General features: G+C 34.4%; 1 protein-coding gene across 3 annotated transcripts in view; it reads left to right on the top strand.

Moving 5' to 3' along the window:
* Window positions 1-17,417, top strand: part of ETNK1 (ethanolamine kinase 1) — a 54,764-nt gene extending 37,347 nt beyond the window's left edge. The window contains exons 6-9 of one of the 3 annotated variants that reach the window (XR_015164886.1): window positions 2,130-2,213; window positions 4,016-4,176; window positions 11,342-11,415; window positions 11,728-14,526. Coding sequence is in view for 1 of the 3 variants with exons in the window: in XM_086404043.1 (XP_086260169.1) it covers window positions 2,130-2,213; window positions 4,016-4,176; window positions 11,342-11,415; window positions 11,728-11,800 (392 nt within the window). In the remaining 2 variants the exon portion in view is untranslated. Of the gene's footprint in view, window positions 1-2,129; window positions 2,214-4,015; window positions 4,177-11,341; window positions 11,416-11,727 lie in introns of all 3 variants that reach the window. The other 2 variants (XR_015164887.1, XM_086404043.1) reach the window with 2 other exon arrangements.
* Window positions 17,418-18,401: the final 984 nt, after the last annotated feature.

Here is an 18,401-nt window from a genome sequence, read left to right as displayed (position 1 = left end):
AAGAATTTATATTTAAAGAGCTAAAACAATCAACAGCTGTAATTTGAAAAATTGTTTATTAAAATTGTTTGGTTGACTCAGTAAGACAACTTGGTAAATCCTCTGGAATCCTCATATTTTGAAGTCTGGGTGGGTAGATAGGTATTTCCCAAATCATTATGTTTAGTCTCTTTCATCCTAATCTTTTTAAACTATCATTTTTTTTCTCCTTAAAATAATGTTTATTGTAAAGAATTAAGGAAAAAAGGTCACTTGTCTACCATCTGAAATGAAACCAATAAAAATGTTTTGGTTTATTTCCACCATCTTTTTCCCCTTATGTATTATGTTTCTTTTTTTTTCCTTCTCTCTTCAGGCATATTTTAATAATTTGGATCACTGTGTTTACTATTTTGTATCTTTTGTCATATAACATTTGTAATTCTCCTGGCCGTTAAATAACTTTTGCAAATGAAATTTTTATCATGGCTGCAAAGTATTTTGTCATCATGGTGGTCTTTACCCTGTCATTCCCAAGGGTACCTAGAAGAAAATTTTAAAATATATTCTGACCTTTCATTTTGCAACTTATTGGTGAAGTGATTTGGTTAAAGCTTGTTCTGTCCTCCTGTTCTGCAGGTTAGTGAAGTGCTTTGGTTAACTTTAAGACTTTCTGCGGGATAGTTTTTGTTTTTCCAAGAATATAAATTGGTTGAGTTGCAATGGTTTATGTAGTCACCAGCTCTTAGAAATCTTATTTTGTCAATATGCATATAGATTTTGGTAACTGGACTTTTATACTTTGATGATCTCACTTTTTTACTCTAGATGACTATTATGAAAGTTTTGAATTATATATTAAATGCAATTATATTAATTTTTTTTTGCTTTTGTGTAAAATACTCCACTTGCTATTACATTTTTTTGGTCGTATAATACTCTTTTTCTGAGTTGGAATATGATCAACATACAGTCCAAGATTAAACATATAAATTTATAGCAACACATGATAGTTAAAAGGCTCTTTCATCTGGGAAAAGCCAGTGTGTTTAAACCAGAAGTTTATTACCTCAGCTTGATGTTTTAAAAGATAGTGTAACTAGACATATGCTCTGTATTTTCTCAATATCAGCAGCTTAGAAACTATTCTTACAGCCTTACATCTGTGTTCATGTATCCATTTTAACTGTTGAGCCTTTTGAGTTTGTGATCTCCTGGTGTAGACAGTGACCCATTTTGATGTTTTTTTCTTAATGTTTCTCTTTCTCTCTCCCTCCCTCCCTCTCTTTTCCTCATCTGTCTTTTAAAAAATAGGACCTATATCTGTGTTGAGCCAAATCTTCTAACTAATGCTCAGTATTCACAGATGAAGCTTCCTAAGCAGGAATTTGTCCCTTGGGTGAATGGAACAGGATAGTCTGAAGAATTATAATAAAATTTGCATATATATCTATATAAAGCACTAATTTAGAATAGGAATTTTTTTAGTTTATATAAAAATTTCTCAAAAAGAAAAAATAGCTTACCTTTGTTCCTTTAAATGATAAAATGACCACCTTAATGCTGCTCAAGTAAGCTATTGGAAACCTTAATTATGTAGCATTTCAAGAATATTTAAGAGTTTGATAGCAACTATCTTACCTTAAAGAGATTCTGTTAATCAGCAAGTGTTATAGCTTAAGTGCAGGACTCGCAGAATTCAAACCTTTGAAAGTCTATGTATTTTTTCCATCGGTAAACTCACTGTTGGAATATATATTAATTTTTTTAGAAGATTGCATAAATTATTGTTTCCAAAGGTAGTTTTCATTTCTAACTAAACTTGAATTTTTAAGTAACTGATGCCCCCATGTGGTTAAATACATATTTGCTTTTGTTTGAATGTGGAGAATGACTGTAGTTTTTGACTTTTATTTAGTATAGTGGACATTGATGTCCGCAAAGAAGCTGTTGACATATGTATGTAATTTGAATTTTGTAAAGCTCATTGCCATAAAATTCACAGCCTTACCCTGTATTGTCTCAGAAGTGCATGTAACCAAGCACGTACAATGAGACAGAATATTGGAAGCTATTTAATTATAAAGAGCATAGGGATTTTCTTATCCTATATGTGATTTCTTATGTCTTTGTTTTTGTGTCTCACATAGGTGATGTACAGTTCATTGATTATGAATATTCTGGATACAACTACCTGGCATATGATATTGGAAATCATTTCAATGAATTTGCAGGTAAAATCCAGCAGAGAATGTGTTCCTCTAGCAGGGTAGCATATATAACTTTGAAAGGATGCTTTTAGAATTTTTTCTTTACAGAAGATCAACTTGGGGGTGGGGGCAACACTTTTTATGTTCTTCATGACCATTTTGGTTTTTCTTTATTATTAGAGAAAAGAGATGATGACCTCTTCCTTAATTTCTTAAGGAAAATAAGAGAAAAATAATGATTGTGGCTTTTAACTTTTTTTTTAAGAATTGACATAGTTGCTTTATAAATCCCATCTAATTTTTTCTATACACAATCCATGTTCTCAATTTACAAATGAGTAAAGTAAAAGTAATTCACCAAGGTCACGGTAAAATGCAGAGAACTAAGATTTGAAGCCAGCTTTTTTTTTTTTTTTTTTATCATTTAAAGGCCTTTGCTGTTTGCATTGTGTGTGAGTGAAAGTCACTCAGTTGTGTCCAACTCTTTGCAAGTCCGTGGACTATACAGTCCATGGAATTCTCCAGGCCAGAATACTGGAGTGGGTAGCCGTTCCCTTCTCCAGGGGATCTTCCCAACCTAGGGATCAAACACAGGTCTCCTGCATTGCAGGCAGATTCTTTACCAGCTGAACCACCAGGGAAGCCCTAGTGGAGAATTCCATGGTCAGAGGAGCCTGGCAGGCTACAGTCCATGGGGTCCTTAACAGTTGGACATAGCTGAGTGACTTTGACTTTCCATTGTATACCTGGGCTTTTCAAATGTCATCTAACTAAAAAGCTCAAGAATTTATTTCTTTATCTATAGGAAGGGAGAGTAGCTGTGCATAAAAAGAGTTATCACCATGAATATGCTTAACTGGTGAGGATACGAAGCTTCAGTGATCTTAATATGATTTTGTGTAGAAAAAAAATTGAGAAAGGTAGAATTTGGATATGCAAATAGGAGGGCACTGCAAGAAGAAGGAAGAAATCTTCAAGGTGAATACACCTATTCCCGTAGGATATAAAATCCATGAAGGAGAATAGAGTGTCATAAGACCAGAGAAGAAAGTTTGGATCAACTTAGGATCAACTTGAATGCTAGGTAAAATACTAGGAACTAAATTAGTATTTTTCAAACTGCACATCATGAGATCAGATGTGTAGAGGAATTAATTAAAGCAAAGAATGCAAAAGAAATAGAAAATATCAGAATTGGAAGGTGTAGTTAGGGTAAATATTGTTTCATGAAATATAGTATCAGGTGCATGTGTAAGGCTTCAATATAAAAATGTATTTATGGTTTTCACTAGTGGTCTAGTAGTTAGGACTCCATGTTTCCAATGTAGGGGGTGCAGGTTTACTGCTTGGTTGGGGAACTAAGAGCCCACATGCTGCGTGACCAGAAAACAAAAAATAGGTCTATCCACTTAAATGTATTTGTTACTTTGGGAGTAATGGTTAAAGATGCTTTAAAGCCATAGTTCTAGAAAATGCTCTAGATGCTAGTGTGCATGAGAATCATAAGAATCTCCTGAGGTACTGAGGTAAATGAAGATTTGTGACACCTAATGGTAGTTGGTTCAGGCTTCACATTTTGAGGAAAAATTGAGGCAGTGAAAATTGATTATGGTGATCAACTGTATTGTGTATTAGAATTTAATTAGGAATACGTTATGATTGGTTTATTTAGTAAATGGTATTTACTTAATATCTAGTGTTTCAGCAAAAAATGGAGACATTTAATAATTTTTTTCTGAAAAAATAGGTAGATGGTGCACATTATTAAAGTAGACAGAAGATATGTCATGTGTTTTAAAAAATCTCAGTGTACTTTTCTATTTTAGGTGTGAGTGATGTAGACTATAGTCTTTATCCAGGTAGAGAACTACAGGGCCAGTGGCTGCGTTCTTACCTTGAAGCCTACAAAGAATATAAGGGTTTTGGGACTGAAGTTACTGAAAAGGAAGTGGAAATACTCTTCATTCAAGTCAATCAGTTTGCTTTGGTAAGTTTAAATTTAAGTAATTAATGAAAGGTTCTTGATACAGTGTTAATAGCTTAAAAAAAGTTTTCCATCATTTTTTTAAGCAGTTCCCATTTTGAGTTTTTTGAACTTGTTAATTGTTTAAAATAATGACAAAACAAGAGTGTTTACAATTCCTCCACTGTAAAGCTTTTGAGGACAAAGATTTTATTTCATTCACTACTGTATCCTCAGCCCCTAGAACAGCAATGCCAAACTACAGGTTAAGTGCTCAATAAAATTATTTGTTCAGTGAATGGATTTGAGTTAGAGTTAGGATTAAAGTGTGAAGCACTTTTTTAAAATACCGAATTCTCTTTATGTTATAAAAAAACATAATCAAGGATAGATGTATGAGAAGTGAGGTTATTTCCAGAATACATGTAATCATCACATGAACTTATCATGTTAACATGATTAAAAGTAAATTGGAAGAACCAGTAGAATTGTGTTCATAACTGCGCAGTATTTTGTCTTCATGACCTTTTGATAAGCAGTTATTTCCCACATCTTTGGTATTTTAATGCTCTGTTATTTTCAAGACCCACCTCTCTTTACTCTAAATGCATCTACTTTTTCAAAATTTAATTCATTTAAATTATCTTTTGAGAATGACATGCTGCCATTAGAATGAGCTTTCATTTCGATTCATTTCAATGTTTGGCAAAACTAATACAATATTGTAAAGTTTAAAAATAAAAAAAATTAAAAAAAAATGAGCTTTCAGCTAAGGTATTGAGACAAATTGAATATTGGGTTGCAGTTCTTTTACCTACTGTGTCTTTTTAGTTTTAATACAATTCTCTACAATTGACAGGGGAATTATTTGCTATGTAGTCTGTACAAATAGACCCTAATGGTGGCTCATGGGCGTACTGTTTTCATAGTATTAAAAGTAGCATTTCTCCAGAGCCATTCAGAATACATCTTAAGAGGATGTGCTGAAATGTGACTTCTTTATCTACTGTTCTGATGACTTTAGAACATTAATGACATGCTCTCCATTTGGTCCTAGGATGCCTGCTGTTTCTATTTATTCTTTTTTAAGCATGATCTTAGAGATTATAGGGTTTTCTTAACAATAATGGCATAATTGCTAAATCCAGTTAAAACTCTTAAGTCTTATCTTACTTTGTCTGTCCATAGCATTTGATGGTATATTTTCCCATTGATTCCAGTTTTTTATTTGTTAATTTTTGTGGTACCATTTTTCCTTGGTTTTCCTCTTTTGTGCTCTCCTGCTTGTCTGCTTCTCTGGCTATTCTTTCTTCTTACTCTTCCTCTCATTCTCTTGCATTCTAGTGTTTCCTAGTGTTCAGATTTTGGGCTCTGCCCCCCCCCCCCCCTTTTTTTTTTTGGCAGTGCCATACAGCTTGTGGGATCTTAGTTCCCTGACCAGGGATTGAACCTGGACCCTTAGCAGTGAGAGTGCCTAGTCCTAGTCACTGGACTACCAGGGAATTCCCTACTTTATATACAGTTCCCTGGCTTTTACTGCCCTTTCTTTTAATGATCCAAAGTTGAGTTTCCTCCCACTGTCAAGCTCCAGATCTGGACTGTATCTCTCCAGGGTCCCTTTAGTATTTGACCACAATGTGTCCAAACTTGAATTTTATTTTCAGCATCCTGTCCTGTTTCCCATTATTTATTCTTTACTGTACTGTTTTGACTTAATTAAAATGATGTGTACTCTGTTGTTGTATTCTGAAACCAGGAAAGAAGGAATTATCTTTCAAGTGTTCCTCTTCTCACACTTTTCTATTTTCAGGTTCTTTTTTTTTTTTTTTTTGGTTCCTGAAATTCTGTGAATTGCACCCCTTTTCTCCTTAATTGCATGACCTATGATTAAGGACTTAATCTCTCACCTATGTTAGTCTTTACTTGTCTCTTCACCTTTAGGTTTTTTCTGTCTGTAATTCATACTGTACGTTTTAAAAGTGATCTTTCTAATAACTAGAATCTAATTTATGAATCTGATTGTGTCATTTTTCTACTTTATGGCTCCCCGTGGTTTACAGAGTGACATACAAATGATAGCATCTACAGATTTTCTTATTCCCCACTGTATTTCTCACATCCCACTTCCTCCTCTAGCAGAGTCATCATGTTTTATAAACACTCCAAGGTGTTTTAAGCTTGTATGCTTTTGTATAGATTATTTCTTTCTACCTAGGATGCCCTTTTCCCAGTATTTTCTGGCAAGTCCCTCTTATTCCTTATGGATGTGTCTTAAAAACTCTTTCCTCCTCCTCCCTTGATCACTTGTCATGAAGAAGATAGCACTGACATACATTATAAGGCTGTTTTGATAAGGGAGGAAAAGAGGTTTGAGTAATAAGATCGAGGTGTAGATGATTTAAATAAATAAATGATTATGTGAAAGTCACTCAATCATGTCTGATTCTTTGCAACCCCATGGACTATAGAGTCCATGGAATTCTCCAGGCCAGAATATTGCAGTTGGTAGCCTTTCCCTTCTTCCCAACCCAGGGATCAAACCCAGGTCTCCTGCGTTACAGGCAGATCCTTTACCAGCTAAGCCTCCAGAGAAGCTCCAAAATAAATGGTTGGTAAATGTTTATTCCTCAGGGCATGGTCAGACTCTTAAATATTAAAAGACTTCACTTGTTATTGATTGTTTACTATAATTAATTACTGTTTCTGCTAAGTCACTTCAGTCGTGTCTGACTCTGTGACCGCAGCCCACCAGGCTCCTCTGTCCCTGGGATTCTCCAGGCAAGAATACTGGAGTGGGCTGCCATTTCCTTCTCCAATGCATGGAAGTGAAAAGTGAAAGTGAAGTCGCTCAGTCTGCCCAACTCTTAGCGACCCCATGGACTGCAGCCTACCAGGCTCCTCCGTCCATGGGATTTTCCAGGCAAGAGTACTGGACTGGGTTGCCATTGCCTTCTCCAATTAATGTTGAGATGATGACAAACAAAAGTAGGTATTTACATTATAAAACCAAATAGATAATGCATGGGTTTTTTAAGCTCTGACGAGTTTTTAGACACGTTGTTGGCAGACTTCAGATTCTTTGTAAGTAAAGTTATATTGTATAATTATATATTTATAAACATATAAATATGTATTATTTATAATATATTAAAATTATATATGAGGTTTTCAGAAAAGAGTTTGAGAATTTATTTTAAGTCGTTTGTTCACTATATAAAGCTTCTAATTTTTGTTGGCAACATATGTGGGTGGCCTAGGAATTAAAATGCCCTTTGATAGACTTACATATCTGTAACTTTGAAATCTGAGAGAAATAGTATTAGTAAATCATAGAATCACAGATTATTATATTAGTTGTACTTCAGTATTCTCACTTTTCCATTTTTGAGAATGCAAATAATAAATGGACTGTTCCCTCACTTTCCTTTTTATTCATATAGGAGTCTAATATAAATATAATTTTTTCATTTTCAGCCTGTAAAAGGTGTTAACCTACCAAAATAAGTGAGGTTCTATGTATAATGCTTCTCTAGTAGAGAATCTGGAGAAGGCAATGGCAACCCATTCCAGTACTCTTGCCTGGAAAATCCCATGGATGGAGGGGCCTGGTGGGCTGCAGGCCATGGGGTCGCTAAGAGTCGGACACGACTGAGTGACTTCACTTTCACTTTTCACTTTCATGCATTGGAGAAGGAAATAGCAACCCACTCCAGTGTTCTTGCCTGGAGAATCCCAGGGACGGGGGAGCCTGGTGGGCTGCTGTCTATGGGGTCCCACAGAGTTGGACACGACTGAAGCGACTAAGCAGCAGCAGCAGCAGTAGAGAATCATTTAGTTATTTTACATTACTGTATGAATAAAAATTGAGAAATACGGTTGATAACAGTGCTTGAAACACTGGGGAGAGCTGTTTTGATGTTATTTTTAGGTGTAGAATTTCCCCTGATTTTAGTTTTCCTACTACAGAACCAGACTAATAGAAAGAGATACTATTTGCAGATGATTTTTTATATTATTAGGGTTCTCAAACATTTTGGTCTCATTACCCTCTTTTATACTTTAAAAAAAGTTTTGAAGACTTCTATGAGATCTTGTTTATATGGTTTAGTTATCAATATTTACCATCTTGGATATTAAATTTAAAATATTTACTAAATATATATATTTTTAAAAAGCTCAGATTAACATAAACAGCTTTTTAAAAATTAAAAATAACTATTTTCCAAAGCAAAAAACACTTCAGTGAGAAGAAAGACATAATTTTATACTTTTACAAATTTCTCTGATGTCTAGCTTAACAAAAGTTAGATTCTCATATTTGCTTCTGCATTTCATCTCATATAATGTGTTGTTTTCTCTCAAGTGTGTGAAGATAGTCCTGTTTCACACACATATGTTGTTGGGAAAGAGAAGTATTTTGCCTTTTCAAAGAACTGTGGATATTTTTTTCTGATGCTTCACCAAAATTCAATAAGTAATAGTTTCTTAAAGGTTAGTAGTAATGTTTAATCTGAGCATATCAGTTAACTTTTGTACTCTATTACATTAAACTTCCTTTGTTTATCTTACACTTTGAATACCTCTTATACCAGTGTGTGATTTTGTAATTTTAATGTCATTCATTACTTATTTGGAAAATATGCATTTATTAAGTTGTATAATCATCTCAAAGTTGATACATCTCATTATATATTGAAAAATTACACTTATTTATGTCACTGCCAATATCAGAAAAATATTAAATTCTTAATTGAGAAGCTGATAATCTCACAGAGTTGAACACAGATTTTCCAGTGTTCTAATTTAGGTTGAATAGTCTTAAGTCTGTCATTGGCAACAAATACTGTCAGTTATTTTCATTGAAATGACAAGTTCTCTTTTTTTATATTTGAGAAATGTCTGCCAAATACACAAGTCTAATAACTAGTTCATATGTCAGTTGTTCTTTCAAGTAAAAATGATATTCCATTAAAATTGTGCAAGTTTAGGTCACACAACTCAATCATATGTGTGTTACCTTGAGACAGCCTTCATACTTTGGGTAGGCATCAGCCGTGCTTTATGTGTATTTCCAGTGTCATCTCACAGAATGTCAGAATATCATGTATTCAAGGGTGGAGATGTAATAAGATTAATAGTTTTAATGGCTTCATAAAGTACATTCTTTAGTGAGACTGGATTTGTACTGTGAGTGTGTGGTGGTAAAGAGGAAGACCATTATACTAGTACAGTTTAGTGTACCACTGCCTTGGCTTATGTTAAGGAACCAGGAGCTTCACCCATTATTGCTTTTCCATTGCTGGAAATGTAAACAGAGTCATAAAGACAAGTAACATATTAGTATTGTAATGAAAATAGCTTGGGGCCTCAGAATCTTCCATGGATTCATGGACCACTTTGAGAACCGCCGACTTAGACTTTCAAAAGAAGGAGAGCATTTCATAATGCACCTTTCAATACCTGAGACATATCCTTAGATAGAAAGAAGACCATTTTTTAAAGTCTTCCTCATTTTTGTCATTCTGGTTTTGTGTAATTATAATAATTAACATTTTATTGGATGTTTGTTGTATGCCAGGTGTAAATACTATTGTTAGTTGCTCTGAGGTGGTTCTCTCCTTCCCCCGCCCCCAACACACACACACACTAAGCAGTTCTCCAGTTCTCAGCAGGCAGTGATTGGGTGTCTTACATATTCTACTCAAGTCTGATGCTTTCCACCTGGAGATAGTGTCAGATTCTGTAAGGTCAGGGTTCAGTCCCACAAGACTGTGCCCTCACCCCTTTAGATGCTACTTGCAAGTTTGGGGTGCTATTGGTACTTCTTACCAACTGGCTATAAATGGGAGGTTTCCACAACTCCCTCCTTGGGGCCTATTAATTTGCCAAAGTGGCTCACAGACCTTAGAGAAATGTTTGCATATGTTCACCAGTTTATCATTAAGGATATTACAAGGATACAGAAGAAAGTTCGATGAAGAAGTATGGTAGAGTGAGGTCTGGAAGTGTCCTGGGTTCAGGAACTTCTCTTCCGTGGAGTGTAGGGTAGAACACACCCCTCCCCTCCTCAGCATGTGCATAGGTTGTGGTTCGTGAAATCAGGAAACTCGCCAGACCCCTTCCTTTTGGGTTTTAATGGATGCTTCATTACAGAGGCAAGATTGATTAAATCATTGGCCATTGATTTATCTCAGTCTTCAAGCTCCTCTTCCCTCCCCTGAGGTGCGGAGGTGATGGGGTTGAAAGTTCCAACCATCTAATCACCTGGTTGGTTCCCCCTGGCAACCAGCCCTCAAGTTTAGCATCTTTTCAAAAGACACCTCAGTAACATGTGGTTGAAAGGGACTTGTTAAGAATAACCAGACATTCTTTTCAATTTTATGGCTTTGGAACTATTTTAGGAACCAACGACAAAAGACCAGATATTATATAAAAAATGCTCCCAGTTGCTTTATGCTTAGGAAAGTCCAAGGAGCCATGAGCCAGAAACAGTGAATGTAGATCAGATGTTTATTTCTTATTATAAATGATCACACCTGCATTTTACAGATGAGGAAACAAAGATGCAGAGGGGTTAATTAAGTTGCTTACAGCCACACAGCTAGTAATTTTTTTCTAGTTATAGTACTTCTGGTTACAATAGAATATTTCCTGGGAAGTGAATTCTTAGATTCACTAAGTGAATAGTGAAATAGATTTTAGTAAAGCATACATACAAAATTATTGTGCAGTTTCTGATTATACCGTAAAAGGCAGTGTCACCCCACTCCAGTACTCTTGCCTGAAAAATCCCTTGGATGGAGGAGCCTGGTAGGCTGCAGTCCATGGGGTCTCTAAGAGTTGGACACGGCTGAGTGACTTCCCTTTCACTTTTCACTTTCATGCCTTGGAGAAGGAAATGGCAACCCACTCCAGTGTTCTTGCCTGGAGAATCCCAGGGATGGGGGAGCCTGGTGGGCTGCCGTCTATGGGGTCGCACAGAGTCGGACATGACTGAAGCGACTTAGCAGCAGCAACAGCAACAGAGAATTGTGCACTTCAGTATTACCTGTGTTGTAGATACTTTGTGTTAAAAAGGCATCCAGAAAATATGCATGGAGTTGATGAAAGAGGAAAAACTTAAAATTTGATATTTGTTTTGAAAAGAAATCAATTATCATAATTCTTGATATTTCTTTCCTTCTTTTAGGCTTCTCATTTCTTTTGGGGATTGTGGGCTTTGATTCAAGCCAAATACTCCACTATTGATTTTGATTTCCTTGGGTAAGTTTAATTTTATTGTATGCATTACATTTGTCTCTACTCATTTTGGATTCATTTTAGAATCCATAAGGGACATGTAGTTATTGTTTTTAGTCAGATGTTACAAAAGTTGTATGCATTTAATAGTTGGTTTGCAAGGAAATCTGGTTTAATCTGTTAAATGTTCTCAGTATTAGAAAAGTGTCCAGTAGGTGGTGCAATAAACTAAAAATATGTCCTTTTAAATTTTAAAACTTAACTTAGAAGGGTGAGTGAAAATGAAGGATTAAGGTTTTTAGCTCTAATTCTGTTGTTACTCTCTTTTCTTGATAGGTATGCAGTTGTTCGTTTTAACCAGTACTTTAAAATGAAGCCTGAGGTTACTGCATTGAAAGTGCCTGAGTAAAGAAGACTTTAATTATTCTTAAGTAGCTGAACAGTGCTTGTGGATCTTTAAGAAATTCCAAAAAGTCAATATTTGTTAAAATTCTTTTAATTTGGTTTTCTTGCTTTACAAATTATGCCTCTTAACAACCAATTTATTTTTAAAATAGTCTGAATGATGTCAAGAAATATACCTACTGCTTTCAGTATGTGGTGGGTTAGAAGTTTGTTAAATCGGCAAAAAGATACAAAGATGTCAGTTTAATCCTTTTATAATTTAATCTATGTTATATGTGAATTATTTATTATAAATTTAACATGAATTTTGTGACCACTTTCATCTGTTTCATCTGTTTGTTGAGTGTAAGCAGTGAAAAATTTCCAGAGAAAATATTGTTTTTGTTATGTTTAAAGTAAGATTAATTTCAGTAAACATTTTTGGTTTTTAGTGTAACCTTTCTGACACACTGTAAGTAAAATGAATCATTTACTCTTGAAATGCCAGACGCTGGTTTAGATAACTTAAAATGTTCATAGAAAAATACCTGTGTAGGAGAATGAAATACATTCACTGTCTATGATAGTGGTACATCTTTCTGAAGTATTGGAAAGCATTTTGGAGGGGGTAATATCTTAGAATTTAAATTTCCCTCTTCTTACATAGTCTGGCAGAATAAATATTAATATTTACCATATAATCCTGGAATAGATATATGATGGTTTTGTTACCAAAATCCGCATTAAATAATGTTTTCATGTACTATATATGGTCATTTAAGGTACAGTTTGTTTTTAAAATTTTACTGTATCAATTTGTTTCTAACCAAAAATTTTGTTTCACTTATTGGGATATTCTGTATTTTGTTTGTTATTAAATAGTAGCTAGTACAGCAGTTACTAATTTTTGAAACAAAGGTAGAATGCTTATAATATTTGGGAACAAGAAAATGTTGTTTAGATTAATTCTTTTTTACTTCTCCAGATTCATTCCTTACACTGTGGCTTTATGTTTTAGTTTGGCTTCTGTGTCTTTAGAATGATAGCATTCATTCAGCATTCATTCTACTACTTGATAACATGTAGTTTCAGAGAAATAAGTTGAGGTGGTTAAAAGAATTAAATAAGGAACATTTAGAACATCCTGTACACTTAAAATCTAATATAACAGTGTGAATTAGGCAAAAATACTCATGGTAGGAGGGCTTCTGTTTGTTTTGATTTCTTTTGATTTTATTTTTGTCTGTTTGTGAGAGGATGACAGTTATTATTTGGAAGGAACTTGGGTCTTTGGGATAGATAAGCAGACTTCAAGTTTTGAAGACTGCTGTGTGGAGTTGAGCAGTCATGGTTAACTTTGCTTAGAAAATTAGTCTGAGAAGCTTTGCACACTTTGGTCACATAAGTGCCCATGTACAAGGTTGGCTTAATGGATCTGCATATTCAGAATATGCAACTGCAAATTTATCCTCTGAGAAATCTTATGGAGTGTCTGATGTATTATTCCAAATGACTTATACTCTCAGATAAGTGCTTTAAAATAACTTGGATTAGCTCAAGATGTTTAAAACTGGTAAAGTAAGTAGAAACACAGGCATTTAAAATGGTAAATTCTAGTTACATGAGTAGAATCTTAAAATCTGTTTGAATCTGTAACAGTGTTAGCCACGATTTGTTTCCTACCTCCCCAACATTGCAAATGTTCGTTTCTGTTTTTATAAACCATATTACCATTGGATCAGTAGAATTTTACCTAATTAACTAAAGGAAAGGAACCAATTAAACAGTTAATAGCTTTTTATAGAATGTTAAGAGTGAACTTGAGAAATTGTTTTTGGTGGAATTTTCATCTGTGGCTGGAACGTTTTCTTAGGACAACGAAGAATATGTAGGACTGGAGGTTTTTTTTGCTTTCTGACTTCCTAAAAGGGCAACAGTATACATCTTGGAGAGGGTGGGAGGAGAGGAGATCATTTTTCTATCTTCCTCCGTATTCTTCAGACTATTTTGAATAGATTCACTGAGCCATTGCTGGTAGACTGTGCATGGCTGCTCGCTGTGACACCGTTGTAAGTGGTTCAAAGAGATTCAGGAAGTGAATGTAAAGGGGAATAAAGACTCTCACTTTAGCCCTAGGCAGTGGATCTTGGGAACAAAATAAGATACTTAAGATATTTCTCCCACTCTTTGGGGTATCATGATGTTCTCACTTCCTTTGCAGGTTTTGGGGATCATACTTCAGCCTAATAATAGAGTTCAAAATTGCTTCCCTTTGAATTGACCATTTAAGGGATTCTCAAGGGAAAGCATCCCTCTAAAATTTGTCCTGTGGCTTGCTGAGATGTCTTTTGCCTTTTTATGTTAAGGAACTTGAATGCCTTACCTAATAACTGATAGTAAGCTCATTTTGTAAATATGAAAATGGTTGTTAGAGAAGTGGCATTCATGTATACTCATTGTTAGTCAGTAGACCATAGTGGCCTGGATGCTTAAACAAGCAGAATTCCACAATTCTTTTCCCCTTTGTTCCGTACCTACTTGTGTGATCTTACCTGACCAGTAATACTTGACATTTTTCCCTCCAGACCCCATGCTACCACCGCTTTCTGGGAATTAAAGAGATGTGGTAGTAAATCATACTGTTCACATGATCATTTGAGATCAATATGAGCACAAAACTCATCAACTAGGTCTGCCTGGAATGTATATACAACAGTGTAAATAAAAGTTTGTAAATTAGTGTGAATTGTATCTTGCATATGAGATTGTGTATTGTTTTTTGCATTCTCTTCCCTTTTGTAGACATTTTTCTGTAAGGGAATGATCCAGCTCTTTGGTTTAGACTGGAAATAACCAACAGATGGGGCGGTACAGTGGGATAACAAGAGGAACTGGAAATAGGGTTATCCATTTTTGTTAACGTCAGTACTTAGTTGTTTAGCCTATCAGTGCCTAATATGACTTTTTTTCATTCTTTATTTGGCCGTTAGTTTTTGGAGGTTAGATTCTTGCAAGCATTAAATTAATACCCTGTAAGAATTCCATTCTTTGAGTCATGATTCTAAACTAAAGCAAATTAAAAATGCAATTTTATGATTGCAAACTGAAGTATTACCCTTTTCTATTTTCAAGGCTGTTAACTTTTTCCTACCAAAAAAACACTTTCAATTTTTATATATCTCAATATGATTCTTAAGTCCCATATGTACAAGGGAGATGATAAATAATAGCTTCTAGTTCAACTTAAGCATATCTCAGTTGGCTTCTCTAAGTATGAAATTGTTCATTAGGGGATTGTAAAATACAGAAAAAGATAGAACTGTTCTTTTAATGACTGCTAATTCCATTTTTGTTGAACTAGGAATATTTAACTTCATAAACATATTATGAAAGCTTCCAGATTTAAAGGAAAAATTCCCCCTAAACACTCTGAATTAAAAGTTAAAAACCTCCACTTTTAAAGTTATATAGGTATTTCTTTCTTACATTTTCAAAATCCTTCATAATGTAAATGAGAAAACTATCATTTTGCTTTTCTGCTTTACATTGCTTTTAATAAGCATTTTATACTGCGTTCCAAAGTGATATAGACAAACTTTTAATATTAGTCAGTATTTCAGTTAATAGAGTTAACAATGCTTTATGCTAGGAGGAAAGTTTTGTTATTGACGGCAACTTGCATCACTCAACACAAAAGGCAAATGCTAGTAACTATTATGTACCAAGGAAAGTGAATTATAAGGATGTCCTAAAGCAACTTTAATCTTTATTTCAAAATTGATTTGCTTTGAATTTTCTAATATGGTTTGTTAGATTTTAGAATGTGTTTGACTGGAAACTTAGTTACATATTAAGGCCATTTGTTTTTGTTTCTTTTTTTAACAAAAGATATTAGTTATAGGGAACCACCTTTTTTTTTTTTTTTCTGTTACATACCATTTGTGTGATTACAGTGTTTTGTCTTGGGTTTGGTGTCTTCAGACAGAAAAATGTAGCAATTATTTTAAATGAATTTCCCCCCATCTTTGAAGTTTAGTGTGTAAATGTATTGCTCTAAAGGAAAATGCTTGAGTTTGCATTACTTGAGTACTTGAAAAACTGAAATTAATAAGATATATTACATGATGAATTGGATTTTTTTGAACAGGTTTTACACTAAAATTTTCCTTTCTGGATTATAATTTGAAATGGACAGATTTCAACCATTTGAATAGAAAAAATAATGGTAGTGCTTGTAGAAAATACCTTTTTGAGTTTGAGGCATTCAGAACTCAAGTTTTTAGTAGGGTTCTATCCTGCAATCTGCTTTCTCTTCTTTTTCCTGTACTTACTGATGTTATCAAACAGCCAGTTAAAATCTGTGTTCATTATGTATCCTATGACTTTTCTAGTTATGAAAAAAGTTGCTCTGTAAAATACTCTTAATCCCTAAATGTAGACATATTTTTGTTTACATCTTGCCCATTAATGGTATTAATACCATTAATCATTTTGACAAAACACAAAGTGTTTATAAAAACTGAAAACATTAAGTATTATATTTGAACTAGTTAATGAAGAGTAAGAAAAAGCTGGCTGATTTGAATTGTTCCATTAGTTAAATTTCAAAACTCTTAAGGAAGGGACTTTAAGAGAGAGACCAAGATCTGATGATATCCATGAATACTAGATTCTATGAACTGGAAAAGGACCACCCCCCAAAAAAAAGCAGTGGCGGAAATAAGAGCACTTGCATGGTTGTGGTGTGCTGCTACCTAATTTATGTAGTGACACACTGACATTTTTATTGTTCAATAATCTGAGGAAGTTTTCTGTTACTTCCGTGTACTAAAGTAATTGTAAATTGGTGGAATTTGCAAAGAGGAGAGTTTTAAACTCTATTCTATTTAGGAAGCTTTATAGCTGGGTGAAGTTTCCATGATTTGAAGTATTTGGATTTTAAAATATACTATTATTTTAAGAAAGAAGACCTGGCATTATTCCATGTTCTTAAATGATAATGTCCTTATCATTTTCAGAAGAAAAAAACTAATAACTGTCATTGCATTAGCTGTATGTTGAATTGGGAAATTGTGGCATAAAGGTTAAATTTGTGTTTATCAAATGTGAAACATAGTAGTATAATGCTGCTCTGTAAATACTGTAAGTGCTACAAATAGTCTCAGCACTGAAAATGTATTGATACCTCTCAAATGAATGCAACGTTTGAGGTAGGTGTATTTGATATGCCTCAGAAAGTATCTGAGTGTCTGAGAACTTGTAATCTGTTTGGTAATGAAGATACTTCCTGTTTTTTGTTGTTTATTTTCATGTTTCAAATTTAATTTTTACATTTTTACTGCTGTTAATTTAAGTAAAATTTGTTCTGTGGTTAAAATGGGGTTGCCAGTGAATAAAATTAAAAACAGCCTCATTCATGTAAACTGCTTAAATAAAAATGCATTTTTTGCTATATATTCACAAACTTTTCATGAATCTGTATTTCTGTTAAATATAAGTGATGTTTAGGCTTTATTTCCGTTTAATAAGGCCTTTTACCATTGATTAAATGAAGGAATGTATCTTTTTGAAGAGATTTATATTCTGTAAATAAAAATTGGTTGTAACAATAAAGTTGAGTTCTAACTGCTTGTATCCATAAACTTGTGACTTCAACTTATTTTTGTAGTTTTCCTTTGTAGAAAAAGCTTTTCAGTGTTCGTGTATTCTGTTTGTATATTTGAAGTTGTTCAGTTGCTCAGTTGTGTCTTAACTCTTTGTAACCCCATGGACCACAGCACTCCAGTCCCCGCTGTCCTTGAAAGAGTTTGCTCAAACTCAGGTCTATTGAATCGATGATGCTCTCCAGCCTTCTCATCCTCTGTTGCCCGCTTCTGCTGCCCTCAGTCTTCCTCAGAGTCTTTTCCAATGAGTCGGCTCTTCACATCAGATGGCCAAAATATTGGAGCTCCAACTTAGCATCAGTCCTTCCAGTGAATATTCAGGGTTAATTTCCTTTAGGATTGAGTCCATACTGATAGCTCCAATATCTGATTCAACTTTCTAGAGTTCTTCCTTGCCTCTCCAAACAAATATTTCTTATTTGTTTTTCTTATTTCCTTACTCTGAAAATATAGATATGAATTTTTGTTAAGAATACCATGGTAATGTATCCTTTTTGGTATATCTTATGAGATTGTTGTTAGTCGCTCAGTCATATCTGACTCTTTTGCCACCCCATGGACTGTAGCCTGCCAGGCTCCTCTGTCCATGGGATTTCCCAGGCAAGAATATTGGAGAGGGTTGCCACTTCCTTCTCCAGGGAATCTTCCCAATCCTGGGTTCGAACCTGGGTCTCTTGCTTTGGCAGACGGATTCTTTACCGCTGAGTCTCCTGGGAAGTTATGTGAGGTATAATATATTGATATGTATGTTACTAGTGGTTTTAATCTTAGGTACTTGATTAAAATGTCTCCCAGGTTTTTGAAGCTCTGCAGGATTTTTTGCTTTTTTTGCTATTAACTTTAGCGTCCATGGGCAGTTTTTGCCCTGAGACAGTATTATGACGTTTGCATGATCTTGCTTTTCTGTTGCCCTCTTTCCTTCTACATTCATAAATTAGAATTTTACTCTTAAGGAAAAGCTGT

This window comes from Bos grunniens, chromosome 5 (genome assembly GCF_055505025.1).
Source record: "Bos grunniens cultivar Pamir isolate PY7600 chromosome 5, Bosgru_T2T1.0, whole genome shotgun sequence".
Classification (NCBI taxonomy): Eukaryota; Metazoa; Chordata; class Mammalia; order Artiodactyla; family Bovidae; genus Bos; species Bos grunniens.
This window is presented reverse-complemented; position numbering and strand designations above follow the sequence as displayed.